The following is a 22,173-nucleotide window of genomic DNA, read 5'->3' on the forward strand; positions in this document are numbered from 1 at the left end:
TCACAACCCCCATTTTACAGATGAGGGAAACGAGGCTCAGGGCTATCTGTGATTTCCCACAAGTTACCAGGGAGTGGCTGTGATCTGACTGCAGGTGTGTCTAAGACCACGACCCGTGCTCTCTGCCCCAGAGCCTGTACTGTGTGGTTTTTTTTTTTTTTTGAGACGGAGTTTCGCTCTTGTTACCCAGGCTGGAGTGCAATGGCGCGATCTCGGCTCACCGCAACCTCCGCCTCCTGGGTTCAAGCAATTCTCCCGCCTCAGCCTCCTGAGTAGCTGGGATTACAGGCACGTGCCACCATGCCCAGCTAATTTTTTGTATTTTTAGTAGAGACGGGGTTTCACCAAGTTGACCAGGATGGTGTCGCTCTCTTGACCTCGTGATCCACCCGCCTCGGCCTCCCAAAGTGCTGGGATTACAGGCTTGAGCCACCGCGCCCGGCCGTTTTTTTTTTTTTTAAGACAGAGGCTTGCTCTGTTGCCCAGGCTGGAGTGCAGTGGCATGATCTCGGCTCACTGCAACCTCCGCCTCCAGGGTTCAAGCAATTTTCCTGCCTCAGCCTCCCAAGTAGCTGCCACCATGCCCGGCTCATTTTTGTATTTTTAGTAGAGATGGGGGTTTCTCCATACTGGCCAGGCTGGTCTCGAACTCCTGACCTTGTGATCTGCCTGCCTCAGCCTCCCAAAGTGTTGGATTACAGGCATGACCACCGTGCCCGGCCTGTACTGTGTTTCTAACCACTTCCCCCATGTGGGTTCCACATCTCTCTGGCTGTAGAGACTTTGCTGAAAAACAAACCCAGAGGCAGTCAGTTCTCACTGGCTGTCCTAAGCCAGGCCTGGGCACCTCTGAGGGCCCAGAGCTTAAAACCCTGACACATAAAGTGAGGGGTAGCCGCTGGAGCAATCCCCGCCCAAGCTGAGAGCTGTCCCTGGGGCTCCCGAACTTCTGCCTACCTTGCCTTGTACCACCCCAGGGAGGGGCCCCAGTCTCATCTCTGCATCCCCCATGCTGGGCAGGTGCCTGGTGCTTGGGAGAGGCCTGCTCAGCCCAAGATCCAGTGCACACTGGGACCAGGCCAGGGACAGAGCCTGAGGCCTGTGGATGGCTTCACAGCAGAAGGGATGTTGAGTCTCCATCTGGGGGACTAACATGTGCCAGTAAGGTGCCAAGATTGAGTGGGATGCCAACTTAGATCGTGGCTTAGACCAGGGCAGGAGGTGGGATCTGAACCCTCACCCAGTAGCCCACGTTGGGGGGGCGCTGCAGACAGATGCCTCACTGACACCTAGCACCACCCATGGGAGAGGCTGGGGGGTGCTCAGACCTGGGCTGGGCAAAGGGGTGGTCCCGGGACCCCTACCCACATACAATTCACACCACAGATAAGCCTGTGTATCGGTTTGTGTGCTGTGTGTCTAACTGTGCCTTATATAGAAACGGGCAGATGCTTTTTCACCAAGAAGAAATGTTCACTCCTATCGACAATGCATGGTTTAGATAACCCAAGTGAGGGCGTTTCTCACCCCACCTTCCTCCAAATAAGCCCACAACAGAGTGGCAACCTCCAGAACCCCGATCACACCCTGGAAGCTTCTGAGGAAACACTCCGACACTGGACACACAGAAAAGCATGACCAGGAAAGCCTGGTGGCCTGAGATCAGTCCTGACAGTGATGCCAGCGGCTGCTCACTCACTGCTTACCCGACTTGCTCACTTTACCCCCAGAGTGGCACGTAAGGGCAGAGAGTACCGGCAGGGAAGCGGAGCTCAGCTCCCAGAAGGCAGGTCGAGGCTGAGTGTAGGTGCTCTGGACTGCAGTGCCTGAGGGCAGAAGGCCCAGGTGCCACGTGGCCTGGGGGTCTCAGAGCTGTACGTGCCTGAGGCCTGTCAGTGCATATCAGGATGCGGAGACCCCTTTATGTCCCCGTATTCACATGCTCCCTTCTGAGGGGTCATCTGTTTTTGCAGCTAACGTGTCTTCCCTCCAGAAGAATCCCCTTCCTCTTTCCCTCCCACCTGTCCCTGACTCATGGTTTCCAGAAAATGGAAACACAGTCTGCAGCGCCTGTCGTGTGCCATGTGCTTTCCAAGGGTTCCCAAGCACCAGCCTGTGCAGCTCTCCCAGCAACTCGGTCAGGCCGGTGCTCTTGCCACCCCTGTTTTATAGGCAGGAAAATGGAGACGCAGTGAGAAACTGCCCTGGCCTCAGACCACAAAGCTGGTGAGAGCTGGGATCTGAACCCAGGAGCCTGGCCCCAGCATCTGTGCTCTACCTTCTCAATGTCTCACAAAGAGGATGGCCCAGATCACGCCTGAGGAAGAATACTATTTCCCTGTATCCAAGGCACTGGTGGGCACGAGGTGGTTCATGCCTGTAATCCCAGCCAAGATAGGAGGATCACCTGAGGCCAGGAGTTCGAGACTAGCCTGGGTAACATGAAGAGATCTCCTCTCTTAAAAAAAAAAAAAAAAAAAAAAAAGCCAGGTGGGTGGTGTGCACCTGTACTCCCAGCTACTTGGGCGTCTGAGATGGGAGGATTCTCTGAGCCTGGGAGTTCGAGGCTGCAGTCGGCTGTGACGGCAGTACTGTACTCCAGCCTCGGTCACAGAGCATCGCAAAAAACAAGGGAGGCATATACTATGTACAACTGTAAGGAGATACGGAACTTTAAGGGGATTTGAAGTCACCCACAATCAGAGGAGTCGGGGTCCCCCCGGGGAGGTGCGACCCCCAGCAGCAGGCCCATGGTTGCTTTTCACTCCTGCACCTGTTCTGTGAACGGCAAGCGTGGCCTGTACTCACAGGTGCTCAGCCTGGTGGGGGGCTTTGGCCTATCTGGGGCGGGGTCTGGGCAAAGCCTCCTCCTCTGGGTCTCCCAGCCTGGGGCTTGGCTTCTTGGCAGCTCCCCCAAGACCGAGAGGGGTGCAGGTATGGAAGGAGGAAGAGGGCAAGTGGACCTCCTTCCTTGCCTCGTCCCAGACCAGCCTGGAAGTCTGTGATCCCAGTCTGACCAAGCTGGTGGATAAATGGAGTTGACTGGCCAGAGGCTAATGGGGAGGTGAGGCTGGGTGTCCCTAGACTGGCAGGCCCACGAGGAAGGGAACGAGGACCCCTCCTGTGCATGGGCTCCTCTGTGGTGGGCATTGGCAAAGGTCCCGGTGGCCAGCAGAGTCCTTGCCTCGGGGCTGGCGTGAGGGACTTCCCTGGCTCTGGGCGGGCCTGTTGTCCTGGGATGGGATGCCTCTGGCCAGTGGGCCAGTCTCCCCGTTGGCCAAGCCTGGCCTGGGAAGGGAGGGCAGGTAGCAGGCAGGGTGTGAGGGGCCTGACTGCCCACCTAGGAAGGAGGAAGGAGAGCTGGGGCCTTCCCAGCTCAGGGAGGGAGGCAGCAGGCAGGCAGGCAGGCGCCTCGTGCATCCTGCAGACCCCAACACGCCTCAGCCACCCACACATTTAACCGCCCCATGAATGGGGCCTTAGAACCCCCATTTCACAGATGAGACACAGAGGCCCACAGAGGTTCAGACACTTGCCAGAGGTCACAGAGCTAACGGGGGGACATGCTGGGCCTGAACAAGGCTATGTGAGTGCAAAGCCCGGGTCTCCCACCACATGCTGCTCAGCTGGGATTTTAACCCAGTTCAGAGCCGTGTGCTGCCCTGGGGACTCGTCCTGCCAGCCTCGCTGCTTTACCTGACTCACACAATCTCTTGCAAAGCACAGGCAGAATGTGGCGGCCTGACGCTTGGGGCGTGAGAAGGCCCGAGTGGGGGCACATTCAGACCACTTTGCTCCCGCTACACAACCTCCGGAAATATCTGCTCCCTCGAAAGGCAAATCAGCTGCCTGGGGATTTGAGCCAAGCCTGAGAAACAGTGGCTGTTACCCCTGAGGCTGGCAGACCTCAGGAAAATCCCCTTTCTTTCCACCTATGCGGTCATCCCATTAGGGACCTTCCCAGCCCCATAGCAGATAGGTTGGCCTTAGATGCTCCAGGGAGCTTTCAGTTTCTACAGAGTTACCATGTGCTCCAGGAATGAGCAGTTTAAAGCTTCCAAACAGGCCGGGCATGGTGGGTCACACCTTGGGAGTCCAAGGTTGGCAGATCACTTGAGGTCAGGAGTTCTAGACCAGCCTGGCCAACATGGCGAAACCCCATCTTTACTAAAAATACAAAAATTAGCTAGGCTTGGTGGTGGGCGCCTGTAATCCCAGCTACTGGAGAGGCTGAGGCAGGAGAATCGCTTGAACCTGGGAGACAGAGGTTGCAGTGAGCTGAGATCGTGCCACTTACTCCAGCCTGGGTGACAGAGTGAGACTCCATCTCAAAAATAAATAAACAAAGAATAAAGTTTCCAAACAGATCTATGCATCTATCTATCTAGATACTAAATGCACACGATACACAGACACAGATGAATACACACACATGTATACATATTTCTCTGCAAGCATTAATTTGAAACCACTGCACACCTGGGTGCCAGGCACTGTTATGAATTCATTTAATTCTCAAAGCAGCGCTGAGAACCAGAATGCACTGACAGAGATCATTACCCTTATTTTACAGCCGGGGAAACGAAGGCTCTGAGAGGTGAAGGAACTTGTCCAAATTCATTTAAACGGTTACATAACGGGGATGGAGTTCAGACTAAGTTGAGGTGCCTTCCAAGCCAGAGTGTTCAACCAAGTGAAGGGGTCCCCTTCCACCCTCTCCCCTATCCAGGCACCCCAGCTCCAACCCCTCATCCCCCAGGGAGGCAGCGGGTGGGCAGAGCGAGGGTGACATGACTCTAGCTCTGGCCAGTGGCAGAGGGAACCGGGGCCAGAGGGCCTGGGTGAGGAGGAAAGGCTGCTGATTGGTGTCCAGCCGACTTTACCCTCGCCGCTCACCAGACACTTCAGCAATGTCCACAGACTGTCCGGGACCTGGCGTTGCTTCCAAATTCCCTCTCCATCTCAGTCTGTTTACCTATTTCAGCCATAGGACACGGTTCTCTAACCCCTAAAAATATCCCCCTTTCCTGCACCAAATTCCTGGTGTTGCTCCTCAGCAGAGCTGTGACTTCAGGGAGGGGAAGTTCTCTACCTCCTGGTCATGAGGACAACCCCCATTTCATCCGCATTTCCCTTAAGTTCCCCGAGGAACTTGCCCATCAGGCCTATTTCAAAATCTAATGTTTGTAAAGAGCCCCCAGGAGCAGATGGGAGCCGATCTGAATCCCGGGCTACCCCTGTGGCCCAGGGTGCTGGGTTTTCCACACTCCGCCCATCTGAGCTTTACAGCAGCCCGGCTGAACGCTGATGTCACTGCTCTTAGCACTGGGCAATACTCAGGTTCAGAAGGACTGAACACAGGGACCAGCATGGCACTGAGCATAGAATCTGGCCTGATGTAGATACGTCAAAAAAAAAAAGCTGGATGAAAGAATGAATAAACAGCGGGATAGATGAAGGTGTGACTCACAGACAGGTGCCACAGGAAAAGAGCTGGACTCCGACTCCAATGACTTCAAATCCCGGAACTATTCTTTGTCTCCCGAGTCCGTGTTCTTTTCATCAGCCCACCCCTCCTGGGCCCCACATAGTGATTTTTTTACAGCATCAGCCTCTACCTGCACATGGAAACGTTTTCCTTTTCAAGCATCTCCAGGAATTTTTTGTGACTGAGGTTACTTTTCAAAAGTGTCAAATTCTAATGATGCAGGGGCCTTCCTATGGTAACACATGGCGACTGATCAGGGCCTGTGCACCACTACCCCTGGCCCCAGGCACTGGGGCGGGAAGCATGACCCGTGTACCCTGGGACCAGCACTGCCCTCTCCGACACATGTGGTTGGCACCACTGGGCCAAGGCTCTATGCATGCCTTCCTCAGCCCCTACACAATGCCCTCTTTAAGACCCCTCAAATACACACCAAGCCATCTGCTTCTTTCTTTCTTTTTTGAGATGGAATTTCACTCATGTTGCCCAGGCTGGAGTGCAATGGCGTGATCTCGGCTCACCGCAACTTCCGCCTGCCGGGTTCAAGTGATTCACCTGCCTCAGCCTCCTGAGTAGCTGGGATTACAGGCATGCACCACCACACCTGGCTAATTATTTTTAGTAGAGACGGGGTTTCACTGTGTTGGCCAGGCTGGTCTCAAACTCCGACCTCAGGTGATCCACCTGCTTCGACCTCACAAAGTGCTGGGATTACAGGAGTGAGCCAGCATGCTCGGCCGTTTTTTTCTTTACGTGTAATTCTCATTTGGGCGGCACTTCAATATTGATAACAGCAGTTCACTCTTTTATTTTTGAGATGGACTGTCACTTTGTCACCCAGGCTGGAGTGCAGTGGCATGATCTTGGTTCACTGCAACTTCTGCCCCACTGGGTTAAACCAATTCTTGTGCCTCAGCCTCCTCAGTAGCTGGGATGACAGGCGCCCACCACCACATCCAGCTAATTTTCATATTTTTAGTAGCAACACGATTTCATCATGTTGGCCAGGCTGGTCTTGAACTCCTGGCCTCAAGTAATCTGCCCACCTCAGCCTCCCAAAGTGCTGGGATTACAGGCATGAGCCACTGCGCCTGGCTGATAACAGCAGTTTACTCTGATCAAGAACCAGAGGCTGGGCCAGCACCAGAAACCCCCAACATCCCGGAATTTTCATGTAGTCCTGAGAAGACACATATTTTACAGACAAGAAAACTGAGGCCCAGAGGAGCCAAACACACTGGCCACAGTTCCACAGCAGCTAAGGCACACGCTGCATTTACTCAATACTTAGATGCGCGTTTCCTGCAGCCCAGGTGTGCACTGAATGCCATTCGGCTTCTTTCTCAAAGCACTGTTATTGAATCGGTGACGCATCTCGCTCTCAACAGGATGGTAAAGTAGTGTGAACACGGCTGTACCACAAATGGCGGCTACTGCCGTTGGCCGGGTGTTCACCTCGCACTCAGGGCCAGCCCCTCCCACCTCTTCGCCAATGCCAGACGCAGCCATACCGCACCACCTCCCAGCCTGGGACCAGAGGCTCAGAGAGGACAACCAACCATCCAAGGTCACAACTAGCATATGGCACGGTGGGACTTGAACCCAGCATGGTCTCACTCTGAGTCTGTGCCTGTCCCCACGGATCTCACTTTGGAGCCCTTTCAGCGGCTGGAGTTGTTTGGATCCAACCAGTTTCAGGCCTCCAGTGAGCCAGCAACTAAAGCAGCCTGCTGGGTGTGGGGAGAGATGCTGCTGGGAAAATAAAGCTATCAGGCCCAAATTGTGTTGCACTCCCCCAAGGTGGAAGAGGCTTCTGGAAGCAAAAATCTCATTCTCTCGAGGCCTTGCGGCTGGGCGGGAGCCGCTCCTCTGTGTAGCCCCATCGGGAACCCCTCCTGGCTTGCCCTGACTGTCCTGGGCCCTTGGTGACAGCCCTGACCCCCACCTGCGCCCTGGCAGCTGGGTGATGCAGGCAGGCGGGGGGTCTGGACGCAGATAGGGGCGAACAGAGCCTTCATTCATGACCATGTTTATGAAGAAGGAAGAAATGTATGTCAACTATGTGATGAAACTCAAACCCTTAGTGCTTCATGAGAAATAGGAGTCAGGCCCAAAATAGCAGGAGTTCATGGTATATGTAAAACACAGCTGGAATTGGGGAGCTGGAGTCTCTGGCCTGGCCAGTCACTGGCCTGGGGGCTTCTACCTCCATCAGAGCAAGGAGCACCCTCCAAAAATCCCGGGAGGTGCCCAACCCTGGCTGCCACCAGGAGAGCTGACACCCTTTTTTGCCCTGAAGAACTCACCTCAGGGCTGAGGCGAGTTCTTGGAGACACTCTTTTAGTGGGATCTGGAATTCCACTTGGCTAGGAGTGGAGGTCTCTGAATGTGGTAATGCCCTCATCTGACCTCTGCTGCTGGGACCACGGGGCAGGGCTGGTCCTGAACCTCTGGGCACACCCTGCCCTTTCCTCTCTGGGGCCAAAGCTGGGGGCAGAGGAGGCAATGTGGTAACGCTGCCTCCACGATCTCCTAGAAACCAGGAGAAGCCACCTTGTGACCGTGTGTGCATATATGTTCAACTTTGCACGCATCACAGGCCTTGCCTGTAGAGCACAGGGTACACTCCAAGGTGCCTCCCAGCCATTTCTCCAGCTCACCAGGCCCCCAGAAGCTGTCCTCAGTCCCTACAAACCCTGAGCAGGCTCCAGGATCGACACACACATGACAGAATGAACAAACGCTGCCCAGCTGCGTGACGACACAGGGGCTCAGGGAAACCCTGCTCACCCACACAGACAACACCCCAGGCGCCAGGCTTCCAAGTGGCTTCCCCGCAGGCTGAGGGCCGGGGAACTCTGGCTCTAGACAGGACCCACGCACTGGTTAAATGTGACAACACAGCCGCACCCCCAACCCCTTTGAAAAGTCCAGCAACCACAAGCAGCTGCATCCGAAAATGCCCGTCTCTGGATTCAGAGCTCCTGAGAGCGGGGAAGAGCTTGTTCCGAAAGAAGGAGTTTGTGGAGCAAGAAAGGGGGAGGCGTCTGATGAGTGTCTGCAGACTGAGTTTGTCTGTGGGACCACAGGGCTCCGTGGGGGCGTAGAAGGAAAGAGTCAACAAGGTCCCTCAAAGTGGGGCTCCCGGAACCAGGTGGTCACAGGTTTGAGACATGTCAGGTGGAGCGTGTGGATGGCAAGGCTGGAGAGATCCTTAAGGGTCAAGGATTAAGCACTGCACCTCCCTCCACCCTAGAGTCACACACATGAGGTTCAGGGAGGGGCAGGGCAGGCACAGAAGAAGCCAGTTCAGAAGCCACATCACCCAGAGCAGCCCCGAGTCCACGGGGCTCCTACACTCCGACCCAGGCACACACAACACTAATGTGCACCCACGGACACCCAGGCACACACACCACCAATGCGCACCAACGGACACCCAGGCACACACCACCAATGCGCACCCATGGATACCCAGGCACACACCACCAATGCGCACCCACGGACACCCAGGCACACACCACCAATGCGCACCCACGGACACCCAGGTACACAACACCAATGCGCACCCACGGACACCCAGGCACACACACCACCAATGCGCACCCACGGACACCCAGGCACACACACCACCAATGCGCACCCACGGACACCCAGGCACACACACCACCAATGCGCACCCATGGACACCCAGGCACACAATACCAATGCACACCCACGGACACCCAGGCACACACCACCAATGCGCACCCACGGACACCCAGGCACATAATACCAATGTGCACCCACGGACACCCAGGCACACAACACCACCAATGCGCACCCACAGACACCCAGGCACACAACACCACCAATGCGCACCCACAAACACCCAGGCACACAATACCAATGCACGCCCATGGACACCCAGGCACACACAACAACAATGCGCACCCACGAACACCCAGGCACACACAACACCAATGCGCACCCATGGACACCCAGGTACACAAGACCAATGCGTACCCATGGACACCCAGGAACACGGCACCAACACGCACAGCCACATACCCCAAGACAGAGTCACACACTCCTGCACATCACCCACCACTCACTAAGACACATGCACATGCACAGAGACTCACCCCAAAGCACACAGCACGCATGGCTCACACAACACAAACAAACATGGGCTCGTGCACACACCTGCAAACATACACAGAGAAACACACACGCTCTCCAACCCTAGAGCACAAATGGTTATACCCATATGCCCTCACCCACAGCCACCTGTGCACAAAAGTAGCGCAAGTGCCTACACACACCCACTCTTGTACATTACACACACGTGCACACACACCCCTTCAGAGAAATCCACATGCATGCCCACATACATCTCCTATAAATATACATGCGGCTGGGCGCAGTGGCTCATGCCTGTAATCCCAGCACTTTGGGAGGCCGAGGCAGGCAGGCAGATCATGAGGGCAAGAGATTGAGACCATCCTGGCCAACATGGTGAAACCCCGTCTCTACTAAAAACACAAAAATTAGCCAGGAGTGGTGACGGGTGCCAGTAGTCCCAGCTACTTGGGATGCTGAGGCAGAAGAATCGCTTGAACTCAGGAGGTGGAGGTTGCAGTGAGCCGAGACTGTGCCACTCTGCTCCAGCCTGGCGACAGAGTAAGACTCTGTCTCAAAAACACACACACACACACACACACACACACACACACACACACACTCGGCCAACCACGTGTGCTGTCACATCCACATCTACCCATGGCCATTTAATCATACAAAGACACTCACAAGCTCAGAGGATCCCACACACCCAACACCCCAGAGGTGTCCACACACTCACAGACACACGTGGGCACCCTCGTGCTCCTGCACACCCTGGAAGATGTACCCGGATCCTCATACACACACAAACTCATGCCCGCATATGTACACATGTATGATTGGGCATGCAACCTACACACATGCCCAGGCACTCCAGCACACAGGCACAAAGCCATGCATGCACCCCACGTGTATACACACACCCTATGTTCAGATACACAACCACAGCCACTCAGGCACACACACACGTGTGCCCTCGCACACTGCCACACTTGTGCTTAGATTCTTGCACACACCAAGTCGTGTGCATTTACACACACGCCACTCTACCATGCGCACCCCTGTGTAGCTCGAACCAACAAACAGCTTTACCCAACAGCTAAGCCCAGTTTCCTCCCACCTGCCCCAGCGGCGGGCACACAAGGGGCACTCACAGCAACTTGAGGATTTCCACGTAGCAGCCGAGCGTGCGGTCGGCCTGGGGGCCCAGCTCGATGCTCATGGTGCTGCAGGCGGGGCTGACCATGAGGCAGTCAATGAGGTTGGGCTCGCTGTCGTTGCCTGCGCTGGCCGTCAGCGCCGGCTTGGCAGTGCTGGTGCGTTCCACCTCCACGTGGATCTCACTGGAGGCCACGACCACCGACTTGAGCCGGGCCTCAGACAGCGTGGCTTCCTGAGACACCAGGTCCGGGCTGGGGTGCAGAAGGCGCAGAGGTAAAGTGGGCTTCCGGTCACACGGCTGCTGGCAGCCATTCCGGATTTCCTTCAGGCTTGGGGAATTGTCGCGGCTGCGGAAAGAGGCGGGAGAGGGAACGTGAGTACGGGCACTGTTCATGATGCACCATGACCCAGCACCCGCTGGCTAAAGGCCTCCCAGAATCCCAGGATGAGGCCACAGTGTAGTACTGTCATTGTCCCTGTGCTATAAATCAGGAAACTGAGGCTCAGCCTGGGTGCACGGCTTGTCCAGGGTCTAGACAGGAAGAGGTGGGCATGACGGCCCAACCCGGGTTGCCTGTCTCTACAGCCCATGCTGTCACCCCAGCACATAACAGGTGCTCAATAAACATCTGCTGACTGACTGAGTGGATGCTGATCTCTACGTAACAGCCAGAAGGCTCTCGGCGTTCTCCAAAATGCCACCAGCCACTTTCTTGATTTGCCAGTGAGATCTGCTATTTTGCTTTAGTTGCTTCCTGCAGTCTAACTGCCCTCCAAGCCCTGACTGCATATCACAATGTCCTCCAGGACTCTGCTCTCCTGCCCCCAAACGCAGCCAGGTGAGAAAGCTCAGGATATACCCCCTCCTGGGAACCCACTTCAATGGGATCCCAAACTCCAGAAGTCCAGTCTGGGCCCTAGAGTCTGGGCCCTCCTGTCTGCAGAACCCCACTCTTCCTGAGTGACCCTCCAGGCACAGCATCAATAACCGCCTGGAGGAAGAGAAGCCTGCACAAGCTGTTAGCAGGTATTCACTCAGAAAGGGGCTCTTGACATTATTAATGTCACACCTGTTTGGGACATGCTGGGGCAAACAAGATGAAATTAGGCCTCTTTGCAGCAGGACTTATCAGAGCCTTGACCCAGTTAAAGTCCCTCCTCTGACTGAGAGCTTCCCAAGGTGCCCAGTTGCGTGGGAGGTGCACTGTAAAGGACAGTAGTACCATCAGTCGGTTTACTACTGGTGCCCACGGGCCGGCACAGTCCAAATGCAGTCACACAGATGCTCACAGACATCGCTGAACAGTGATTCCTACCATCTCTGTGCCACAGAAGTTAAATTATCAACCCATAATTAAACAGCTCATGAGTTGATGGAGATAGGATTTGAAGCCAGAGCTCCTGGACTGCAAAGGCCAGGATCCTCCCAACTAGGTTGGCTTCCAGGGTCCCCTAAGATCTGTGCAGGTCCCCTCCTCCATGAAGTCTTCCTTGATTTCCTCCTGCTACTCTTGCCCTTCCTACCTTCGAACTCCTCCTAAAGTAAAGCTTTCCACCCTTGGCTGGACACTAGGATCCCCTAGAGACACTTCTAAACATCCCAAAGCCCAATTAGATGGGAATCTCCAGGGTGGAACCTGGACATGAGTAATCTTTTTTTCTTTGACACGGAGTTTTGCTCTTGTTTCTCAGGCTGAAGAGCAATGGTGTGATCTAGGCTCACCAAAACCTCCGCCTCCTACCTCAGCCTCCCCAGTAGCTGGGATTAAAGACATGCGTCACCACGCCTGACTAATTTTTGTATTTTTAGTAGAGATGGGGTCTCTCCATGTTGATCAGGCTGGTCTCGAACTCCCGACCCCAGGTAATCCATCCAGCTTGGCCTCCCAAAGTGCTGGGATTACAGAAGTGAGCCACTGAGCCCGGCCTGGACATGAGTAATTTTTGAGGCTCCTCATGTTTGTGGTCAAGGTTGAGATCCGCTAATCCAAGACTTCAAGCACAACGGCATGATTAAAAACAGCTGCTTGTCTAGTCCTTCACCAGACGTACCACAGCATGTGTCCTGTGCCTCTAAAGGAGCTCCTAGGCTTGAGGACAGGGTCACGCTGCTGGCATTCTGCTGGGGAAATTGTTGCGGCTTGCGTAAGTAGTGGAAGGGGCATGTAGGCAGCAGCTCCAAGGGCTGTGTGCAGAACTTGAACCCCATGCACAGGAAGGGTCTGAATTTATCAGCACATGACAGGCCTGAGCTGAGCCCACCAAGGGTGTTTAATAAATACACTTTCAGCTTTGCTGAGGGAAATAATCCATTGGCTAAATCCCAAGAAAATTGCGTGTGGTCTGTGATGGGGGGAGACCTAAACTCTTTGGCTCAGATCTGATGTGCTCCCCACGTGCTCAACACTCCACTTCTCTTTGTTTGCCTTTGCTGGGTTTTAAAAGTGGATTTTCAAGGCTGTTTGGCTGAGATTGGTGATTTTCTAGAGAGCCACGCTAACCTGGGTCAAGCTGTCTGTTCTTTTCAGTTTGAGTACACTGTGTACATTTGTCCACCGAGAGCAGCATGGATGGCCTAGAGGACATGACGGGCTTTATCTCAAAGGGACTGACTGAGGGGGCGTCATGGACCTGAGCCCAAGACCTGAGCCCAGGACACGTCTTGGCAGCATCATGCTTCTCTGGGTGATACACAGGAAACTTACAGCATCAGCTAGAACCCGAGCTACTGTGGGCTCTGGGGGGCCCCAGCAGAGCCAAGTGGGTGGGAGGCAGCAGGCACCGCCTCACCCTCGCCAGCCTCCAACCTGGCATCTCCTTGCCACAGCCGCCTAACAGTTCGTCACGGTCACGCCTACCTCCCTGGTCCATCCCCCTTGCAGCAGCAGCCAGAGGGAGATCGAACTGAAACCCCAACCCGTCGCTTCTCCACTTAAAACCCACCGTGGACTGGACTCTCCAATGCTCCCAGAGAAAAAGTGCTGCCACTGAAAGCCAGGACCGCTCCTCTACTCACAGTGTCATCCTCAACCCGCAGCACCACCTGGGAGCTTGTTAGACAAGCGGAGTCTCAGGCCCCGCCCCAGACGTGGGGAATCCGAATCCGCATTTTAACGAAGAGAGTCCCAGGCACCAGGAGGTTTGAGACTGCTGCCTCCTCTCTAACTCTTTCTTTTGCTTCCCTTGCCTTCTCTCTGCTCCAGTCACAATGGATTTCCTCCACTCGTCCCCGGTTGGGATCTCCACATTAGGCGTGTGACAGAATCACTTGTGGAGTTTGTTTTGAATGCAGGCTCCTGGGCCACAGACCAGAAACATTGCAGCCGGGAATCTGTACTTTAAAGCAGTCCCGGTGATTCTGAAGCAGTGATTCAAAGACCCGTAGACACAAAAACATTGCAGCCCGTTGTAGACAGGTATGGTGGCTCACGCCTGTAATCCCAGCACTTTGGGAGGCTGACGTGGGCGTTTCACTTGAGGCCAGTTGTTTGAGACCAGCCTGGCCAACACGGCAATATCTGGTCTCTACTAAAAATACCGAAAAACAAACAAACAAACAAAAAACAAATTCAACCAGGTGTGCTGGTGCACACCTGTAATCCCAGCTACTCGGGTGGCTGCAGCATGAGAACTGCTTGAACACAGGATGCAGAGGCTGCAGTGGATAGAGACTGTGCTACTGCACTCCAGCTGGGGTGACAGAGTGAGACTCTGTTTCCAAAAAAAAAATCAAAAAACAAAACATTGTGATGAATGGCACCTTCACTCATCACTGCCAGGCCTTTGCTTCTGCTGCTCTCTCCCTGGGTCACCCTCTTCCAGCTTTTTGCCTGGAGAACAGCCAGGCGATCTCAACTTGAATATCCACCTCCCCAAGGCTCCTTCCTTAACCTGCACCTGATTCAGGGTCTTGAACGAAAACAGGATGCCATGGCCATCCTAATTAAATCAGAATGGCACTGGGAGGGTCCCGGGCACTCTTTTGTTTTTCCTTTTTTTAAAATTGAGATAGAACCCAAGGTACAATGGTAAATGTCTAGCAATCAGCTCTCCAAAGAAAGAAGCCCTGATCTGGCCGGCACAGTCGCCCAACACTTTGGGGAGCCAAGGCGGGTGGATTACCTGAGGTCAGCAGTTTGAGACCAACCTGGCCAACAAAGTGAAACCCCGTCTCTACAAAAATACAAACAATTAGCCAGGTGTGGTAGTCCACACCTATAATCCCAGCTACTCAGGAAGCTGAGGCAAGAGAATCACTTGAACCCAGGAGGTGGAGGTTGCAGTGAGCCAAGATTGTGCCACTGCACTCCAGCCTGGGTGACAAGAGCGAAAATCAGTCTAAAAAAAAGAAAAAAGAAAAAAAAAGGAAGAAGCCCTGATCTGCAGTGTCTACCAGTTTCTTTGGTGTAAATACTCCCACCACAGCTGACTTCAAGCTACCAAGGTATCACTGCACAAATGGGAAGGGACATGTTCCCAAATGTAATGGGTGAGCTGGCTCTCCTGCACACTCTGGGTATAACTTAAATACTATAAAGTCTGAAACACACTCCTATGTAATAACCACCCAGACTGGAGGTCCGCAATCTGGATCTGTGGATGTTATGAACCAGGTAATACTTTCTAGCAGGGGCTGTCGTGTGTGTGCACAGATGCTCAGCTGCACCCCAGCCTTCTACCCGCTACGTGCCGGGAGCACCCCTTCTCCCACCCAAACTGTGGCGACAAAAATGTCTCTAGACATTGCCAAATATCCTCTAGGAGGAAAAACTGCCCTGTTTGAGTACCACTGACCTAGATAAAGCGGTGAAACATTTCCAGGAGTCCAGAAGCTTCTCTATGTCCTTCCCCAAAACTCCCTCATCCCAAAGCTGGCCGCTCTTCTGGCCTCTAACACCATTGATTCGTTGTGCCTAGTCTTGGGCTTTGTGTAAAAGGGACCCCACAGTATGCATCTTTTGGGCTGGCTTCTGTTGCTCAATATCACGTTGTGAAATTGAATCCTGGTAGGGGCTGGATGCATAGCTCCTGGTGCTACATAGTATTTCTTGTGTGAATAGAGCACATTTATGTATCTATTCTACTGCTGCAGGGCATTTGAGTTGAGGAGGTTTGTAGTTTTAGGCTATTACAGACACTACTGCTACCAACATTCTTGTATTATACAAATCTTTGATGCATAACCCCCATGGGCACACACATACACACAGTCGCATGCATGTGTACAGTTCACATATGCATTTGCGTACCCGTGTGCATACAGCCACACACACACCAATGTGTCCCACCTCTCCAGGGGTGAGAGATCTTCAGCATAAAACATCTGTCCCTAATGTCAAGCAGCTCTAACAGCCGCACGGCAGCAGGGCTGATTCAGGGCTTGCTTTTTCAGCAGATCCCTGGGTTCTGGGCCCATGAATCAGTGGGCTCGGGGGACTGGCACACGCACCATGAGGCCTGCCCAGGAAGCAGCCACTGCGCCTCCCCAGCCTGGTCACTTCCTGGTGACTTTGCCTGTGATGGGGACCGGCAGCATTTCCCTCCCAAGCCCTCCGAGCGGCAGTTCAGCAACTGACCTGTTGATGAACTCTTCATAGCAGGAGTAGATGGCAGCCAGGCACACGGCCACCAGGTTGGGCAGGACCCGGGGATGGGGGCAGTGCCCTGTGGGGCCGTGCATGCTGGAAGAAAGCAGAGGGCCAGGGTGAGAAGCCTGCAGGAGTGGGGCCCAAGGACAGGGGAAGGCAGACAAGGGAGGGGCGCTGCTCGGGCAAAGGGCTGCTGCTCTGCCAGCACCCCCTGGGGCTCTGAGAGCCTTTGCTATGCAACTGGTAGCACCAGGATTTGGGTTCTGGCTGTGCCATGTGCAGGCAGCGGAAGGCAAAGGTCTCAGCTGCGGACTCTGGATCCAGGGTTCCCAGGTTTAAACCTCTGAGTGGCCTTGGAAACCTCCTAAACTCTCCACCGTTTCTGCAACTATAAAATGAGGATAACAGCCCCGTCCTCAGTAGGGGGCAGTTAGGACCAAATTTTCTAATTCACAGAGACCACTAGCATACGGTAGCCATATGTCCTGGGACAGTCATGCTTATACCTAGGGTAGGGGAGCGGTTCAGGAATAATTATTCCTAACACCTCATTTTACTTTCATACACATCCTGCTTTGGAAGAAAAATGATTAGGGTCATTCTGGCTTAGCAAAGAGTCTTCAAACAGTCACTAAGTCCGCAGAAATTACTACTTGTCATGACTATTTCTGTCCTTCATTTTCTTGTCTGTAAAATGGGTTGCTTAGGGCCTTGAGGATAACACCTGTTCCACTTCTGGGAAGCTGTCATCGAGGCTGCTGTCACTAAGAAAGGCCTAACCTGACAAGATTTTGCAAACCACATCTGGGTGGCATCACCAGGGCTCCTGCGTGAGGGCATGTCACAAAGCCACCCTCAAATGGCTTCGTGAGTTCCAAGTGAGCATGTTTAGGAAATACGTAGCTTCAGAACTTGTTTAAACGGGTTATTTTGATTGTCTTAAAAGATTAGAAGAGGCTGGGGGCAGTGGTTCGCCCCTGTAATCCCAGCACTTTAGAAGCCAAGGCGGGCAGATCACCTGAAGTCAGGAGTTCGAGACCAGCCTGGCCAACATAGTGAAACCCCGTCTCTACTAAAAATACAAAAATTAGCTGGCGTGGTGATGCGCACCTATAATCTCAGCTATTTGGGAGGCTGAGGCAGGAGAATTGCTTGAACCCAGGAGACGGAGGTTGCAGTGAGCCGAGATCATGCCACTGCAGTTCAGCCTGGGTGACAGAGTGAGACTGCGCTCAAAACAAACACAGAAACAAACAAACATACACGCCGAGAACAAGAATGCTGACAGCTTGGCCTGACGTGAGGCTTCTGCAGCGTTCTCTATGCGTTGCAGCTACTAGCTCACTGGAGCATCACTAACCGGATGAGGGGTACTACGGTTCTTGTGTTACAGATGAGGAAACTGGAGCACAGAGAGAAAATTTTAAAATAAAAAAAGCAAAAGCGGGCCGGGCGCAGTGGCTCAAGCCTATAATCCCAGCACTTTGGGAGGCCGAGGCGGGTGGATCATGAGGTCAAGAGATCAAGACCATCCTGGTCAACATGGTGAAACCCCGTCTCTATTAAAAATACAAAAAATTAGCTGGGCATGGTGGCATGTGCCTGTAATCCCAGCTACTCAGGAGGCTGAGGCAGGAGAATTGCCTGAGCCCAGGAGGCGGAGGTTGCGGTGAGCCGAGATCGCGCCATTGCACTCCAGCCTGGGTAACAAGAGCAAAAACTCTGTCTCAAAAAAAAAAAAAAAAAAGCAAAAGCAACCACGCCACCCCTGCCACCCCCGCAAAAAAAAAAAACAAAAAACAAAAAACCCGAAACACCAACCCCAAGGATCAAAATCAAGGAAGAGCAGGAATATTTGGCTTCCTCTGGGTGATGTTACAGAGTGGCTGTTCAAGTACCTGACGATGACGCTCTGGGACCACCAGGGCGGGAGTGAGTCCTAAACATGGGGTGCCCACAGCCCGAGGGGCTTGGGACCTGAGGAAACACCCGCGTTGTGCAGGCCCACTGCCGTTTTCCGGGTTCCTCCCGGGCACTGCGCAGTGGGCTAGGGGCCTCGTCACAGATGTGGTCTTCGTTTCATCACACAACTGCCCCCCATGGCTAGCCGAGGAAACAGGATCGGAGAGGAAAGTGGCTCTGAGGCCAGGGAGGGGAGGGCGTCGCACTGGAGACCCACCTCTGAATGAACTTCTTCACCACTTCCATCCCCGCGTTGAGCTCGTTCAAGGCAAGGATGTACTCCTGAGTAAACAGCCTCAGTCGCGGGCACTTCCCAAAGTCCTGCAGAGAGAGCAGAGGGCGGGGGTCAGGGGACGCTGCAGGCGGCCAGACACGCAAGGATGGGCAGGACCCAGCTCAGCCTGGAGCTGCCCACGTGGAAGGCAATGGGGAGACGCCAACCCTCTCGAAAGCACAGGCGGCGTCTAGTTCACAGAATGGCACCGCGACACTGCGCTTCCGCTCTGAAGGACCATGGATGCTTCTGGCTATAGAGAAAGCCGCCCGCAAAAGGCACGTGCGAGACAAATGAGAACAAGGAAAGAGAGCCAGGAAGGCTGGGGGGACAAGTGAGGGTGCTTCCAAGGGGAATGTGGAGTACAGAGGAGGTGTGTGAGGTGAGTGTGGAAGGAGGTGTGAGATGGACGCAGGTGAGTCTGAGAGGTGGGTGTGGAAGGAGGTAGGTGTGAGAGGTGGGTGTGAAAGTGAGTGTGAGAAGGAAGGAGGTGGGTGTCAGAGGTGGGTGTGGAAGTGAGTGTGAGATAGAAGGAGGTGGGTGTGAGAGGTGGGTGTGGAAGGAGGTGTGAGAGGTGGGCGTGGAAGTGAGTGTGAGATGGAAGGTGGGCGTGAGAGGTGGGTGTGGAAGGATGTGTGTTTGAGGCTGGTGTGGACAGAGGCGTGCATGTGCAATGAGGAGCCTGGGCACGTGTACACGCACTAGGCATTTGTGGCAGAGGAGGCACTGGTGTGTGTCACCATCGTGAGGGGACAGGAGAGGCCACCCTGGTCAGAGGCCCCATCTGTGCCACACTAGGGAAAGCAGTGCCTGCACGTCTCCATCCACCAGCCCCCTGGAACTAAAGGGTCCACTGCGGGGCTCTGTCAAGGGGCCAGGTCAAGGACATAGGGACCCTGCCCGTGCCCACCAAGGGCCGTAACCACTGGCTGCTGTGCTCGGCCTCTTCCAGGTGTCAAGGGGACAGGAGACACAGAGCGCTCCGCCAGGAGGCAGGAAGGAGAATGCCCAGGAGCAGAACAGAGGTGAGGAGAGAGGCACAGGCTGGACAGGGGTCTGCGAATCTGGCCGCCACATTCATCCCCAGGGTCATGGCTAAGGCTGGGGAGGTGCCGGGACTGTCAGCCCCTCGAGCTGTGTGTGGCCAGTCAGGAGCAGCACAATCCTGCCATGACCCTCCAGAAAAGTGATGGGTCCGACCAGCAAGACACAGAGGGGAGCCTGGAGTCTCCAGACCTGTCCCTCTGTACCCATCTCAGTGGAACCCGTTTTTTAAAGATAGCAGCCTGAAGCAGGACTCTAAGCTGCAGAACAGAAACAGAGAGCCCCCTCAGGTCTAACTGTCCCCGAAGCTGGCGGGAAAGCTCTGAGTGGAACCCGTTCCTACCACGTCCTCCTGCAGGGTCCCAGGAGAGTTTCTAGAGCTGCTGGGGACTTCTTCACGTGGGGTCAAAGGGGCTGAACTGGGGTACTCAGAGACAGTGGAGGGGGCGCTTCCACTCATCTGCTTGCTAGGACTGCCCCGCTACATCAAGAGGGAAGCAGAGCCCTCAGAGCAAGTTCAGAAAAATGCACGCACAGGCATAAACACACATACACATATTCTCTCCCTCTCTCTCTCTCCGTCTCCTGGGTTAGAAAGTGAGACCTCAGCCGGGCGCGGTGGCTCAAGCCTGTAATCCCAGCACTTTGGGAGGCTGAGGTGGGTGGATCACGAGGTCGAGAGATCGAGACCATCCTGGTCAACATGGTGAAACCCCGTCTCTACTAAAAGTGCAAAAAATTAGCTGGGCATGGTGGCACGTGCCTGTAATCCCAGCTACTCAGGAGGCTGAGGCAGGAGAATTGCCTGAGCCCAGGAGGCGGAGGTTGCAGTGAGCCGAGATCGCGCCATTGAACTCCAGCCTGGGTAACAAGGGCGAAACTCCGTCTCAAAAAAAAAAAAAAAAAAAAAAAGTGAGACCTCTGCCCCACAGGCTTTGGGCTGCCACCCCTCTCTGGGCCTCGCTGCCGCCATTATGGAATGAGGGTCCACAGAAGTGATCACCCGCCCCCTTCCACCTCTAGGGTTTTATGATTCTATCAACCACTTCATCAGAGACTTAAGACTGGCATCTCAGCTACTAGAATTTTGAATAATCAAGGTCATTTCCATGGAAATAAACATTTACAGAGGGATCGAGCAGCTCCTCCTCTCTGGAAGAGTCAATACGTTCCCTTTGGAAAGCTGGAGATCAGATTACCTGGTGGTCCACTGGGGACTCCCTGCACCTCTGTTCTGCTCCTGGCCACCCCCAAGCCCCCCACTGGGCTGGGTGCTAGCCTTCCTTCTCACCTTTGTCAGAAGGACACTCTGAGCGGCATGGGGCACAGATATATGGTCGTTCTCCAGAACACAGTTTAGCCAATTATTTGGATTGAGTCTCCAGAGAAACACTAAAGAACCGCTTCCTTGTGTTTCCAGTTTTTATTTCAGTCTAGCAAGGAACGTTTTTTGAGACTTTCAAAGCTTGTTTGCTCATCCATGAAATGGGGCACATGACATGTTTGCAAGAGATGCACTGAGAACAGGGGAGCCCCCAAATCCCGGAACAGCACTGTGGCTACATTTCCCGTGTTTGCTAAATGTCTGAGTGGCTCCTTAAGCAGACACACTGCATTTGGAGTGAAGAGAAGTCACTGTTCATGCCACCCCAACAGGCTCCTGGCTTAGGCAGGCTAGGTACACTCCTTAGCCAGAGACCTGACCCCACACCAGCTGCAGCCCCAGCTCCAAAACAGTGCCGCTGGCCCACGGCCACCCAGTAAGCATCAGGGAGCACCCAATGAGTGAGTGTCAAAGCTCTCTCTCGCCCACTGCCCGTGTTGCTAGGATTCTGTGAGGTCAGGTCTTCCCGTGCCTGGTATGGCCATAATCGCTGCTCAATACAGTCTGTTCTTCTACAGGAGAAGCGGATCCTCCTCAGTCCCCTCTGCGGTTCTCCTCTAACTCTGCTCATGGTGTATAATTAGCAGGCACCAAGAGCAAGGTGGGATCTGGGTACATTAAAGCATCCCCAGACACCTGGGATCACTTAGGGGGTGCTCGTTACAAGTGAGGTGAGGACTCCCGGCTGAGGGTCCCTACTCTCTGCCAGACCACCACAGATATTATAAATTCTAGGTCTGTGCAGAGCTGTTCTGATTTTTATACAGAAAATTATTACCCAGTCAACACTCCAGGCCCATAAAACTAACCAAATACAGGAGAGGTGTTTGATGAAGCCTTGAGAGCCTGTCTGAATTCTGAATTTTTTCCTTTTGAAGTCAGATGTCCCCAAAGAACCCTTATGAAACAGTTTATTGACTAACATGGAATATGCAAAAATGTTTATGTGCCTGAAGAGGCATCTCCCTGTCCCTGCCAAGTATGTCCTGGGGGTGTGGCTCTGCCACTGACCAATTAAGGTCCTTTGCAAGAAAACCTGAAGAACCTCTGCTCTGAACTCCAAAACGGCAGGAACCGTCCCACGCGCGATAACCGCAGGAATTTTAAAGTTAACAAGCAGAGCCCCCTTCCTCCCAGCTGGCCAAAGCCAGAAAGAGCTTCTCCTTCA

The 22,173-nt window shown here is 54.0% G+C and overlaps 1 protein-coding gene across 3 annotated transcripts in view; it reads right to left on the reverse strand.

Annotated features, from left to right (window-relative positions):
- CMIP (c-Maf inducing protein) overlaps positions 1 to 22,173 on the reverse strand; it is a 263,736-nt gene that overhangs the window by 22,591 nt on the left and 218,972 nt on the right. For all 3 annotated transcript variants that reach the window (XM_010348655.2, XM_003938063.3, XM_074404676.1), the window contains 3 exons: positions 18,521 to 18,624; positions 16,330 to 16,434; positions 10,747 to 11,100 (listed from right to left, as the gene is read on the reverse strand). In XM_010348655.2, the coding sequence (XP_010346957.2) occupies positions 10,747 to 11,100; positions 16,330 to 16,434; positions 18,521 to 18,624 (563 nt within the window). The remainder of the gene's footprint in view (positions 1 to 10,746; positions 11,101 to 16,329; positions 16,435 to 18,520; positions 18,625 to 22,173) is intronic.

The sequence above is a fragment of the Saimiri boliviensis genome, chromosome 1 (genome assembly GCF_048565385.1).
Source record: "Saimiri boliviensis isolate mSaiBol1 chromosome 1, mSaiBol1.pri, whole genome shotgun sequence".
In the NCBI taxonomy this organism is placed as follows: Eukaryota; Metazoa; Chordata; class Mammalia; order Primates; family Cebidae; genus Saimiri; species Saimiri boliviensis.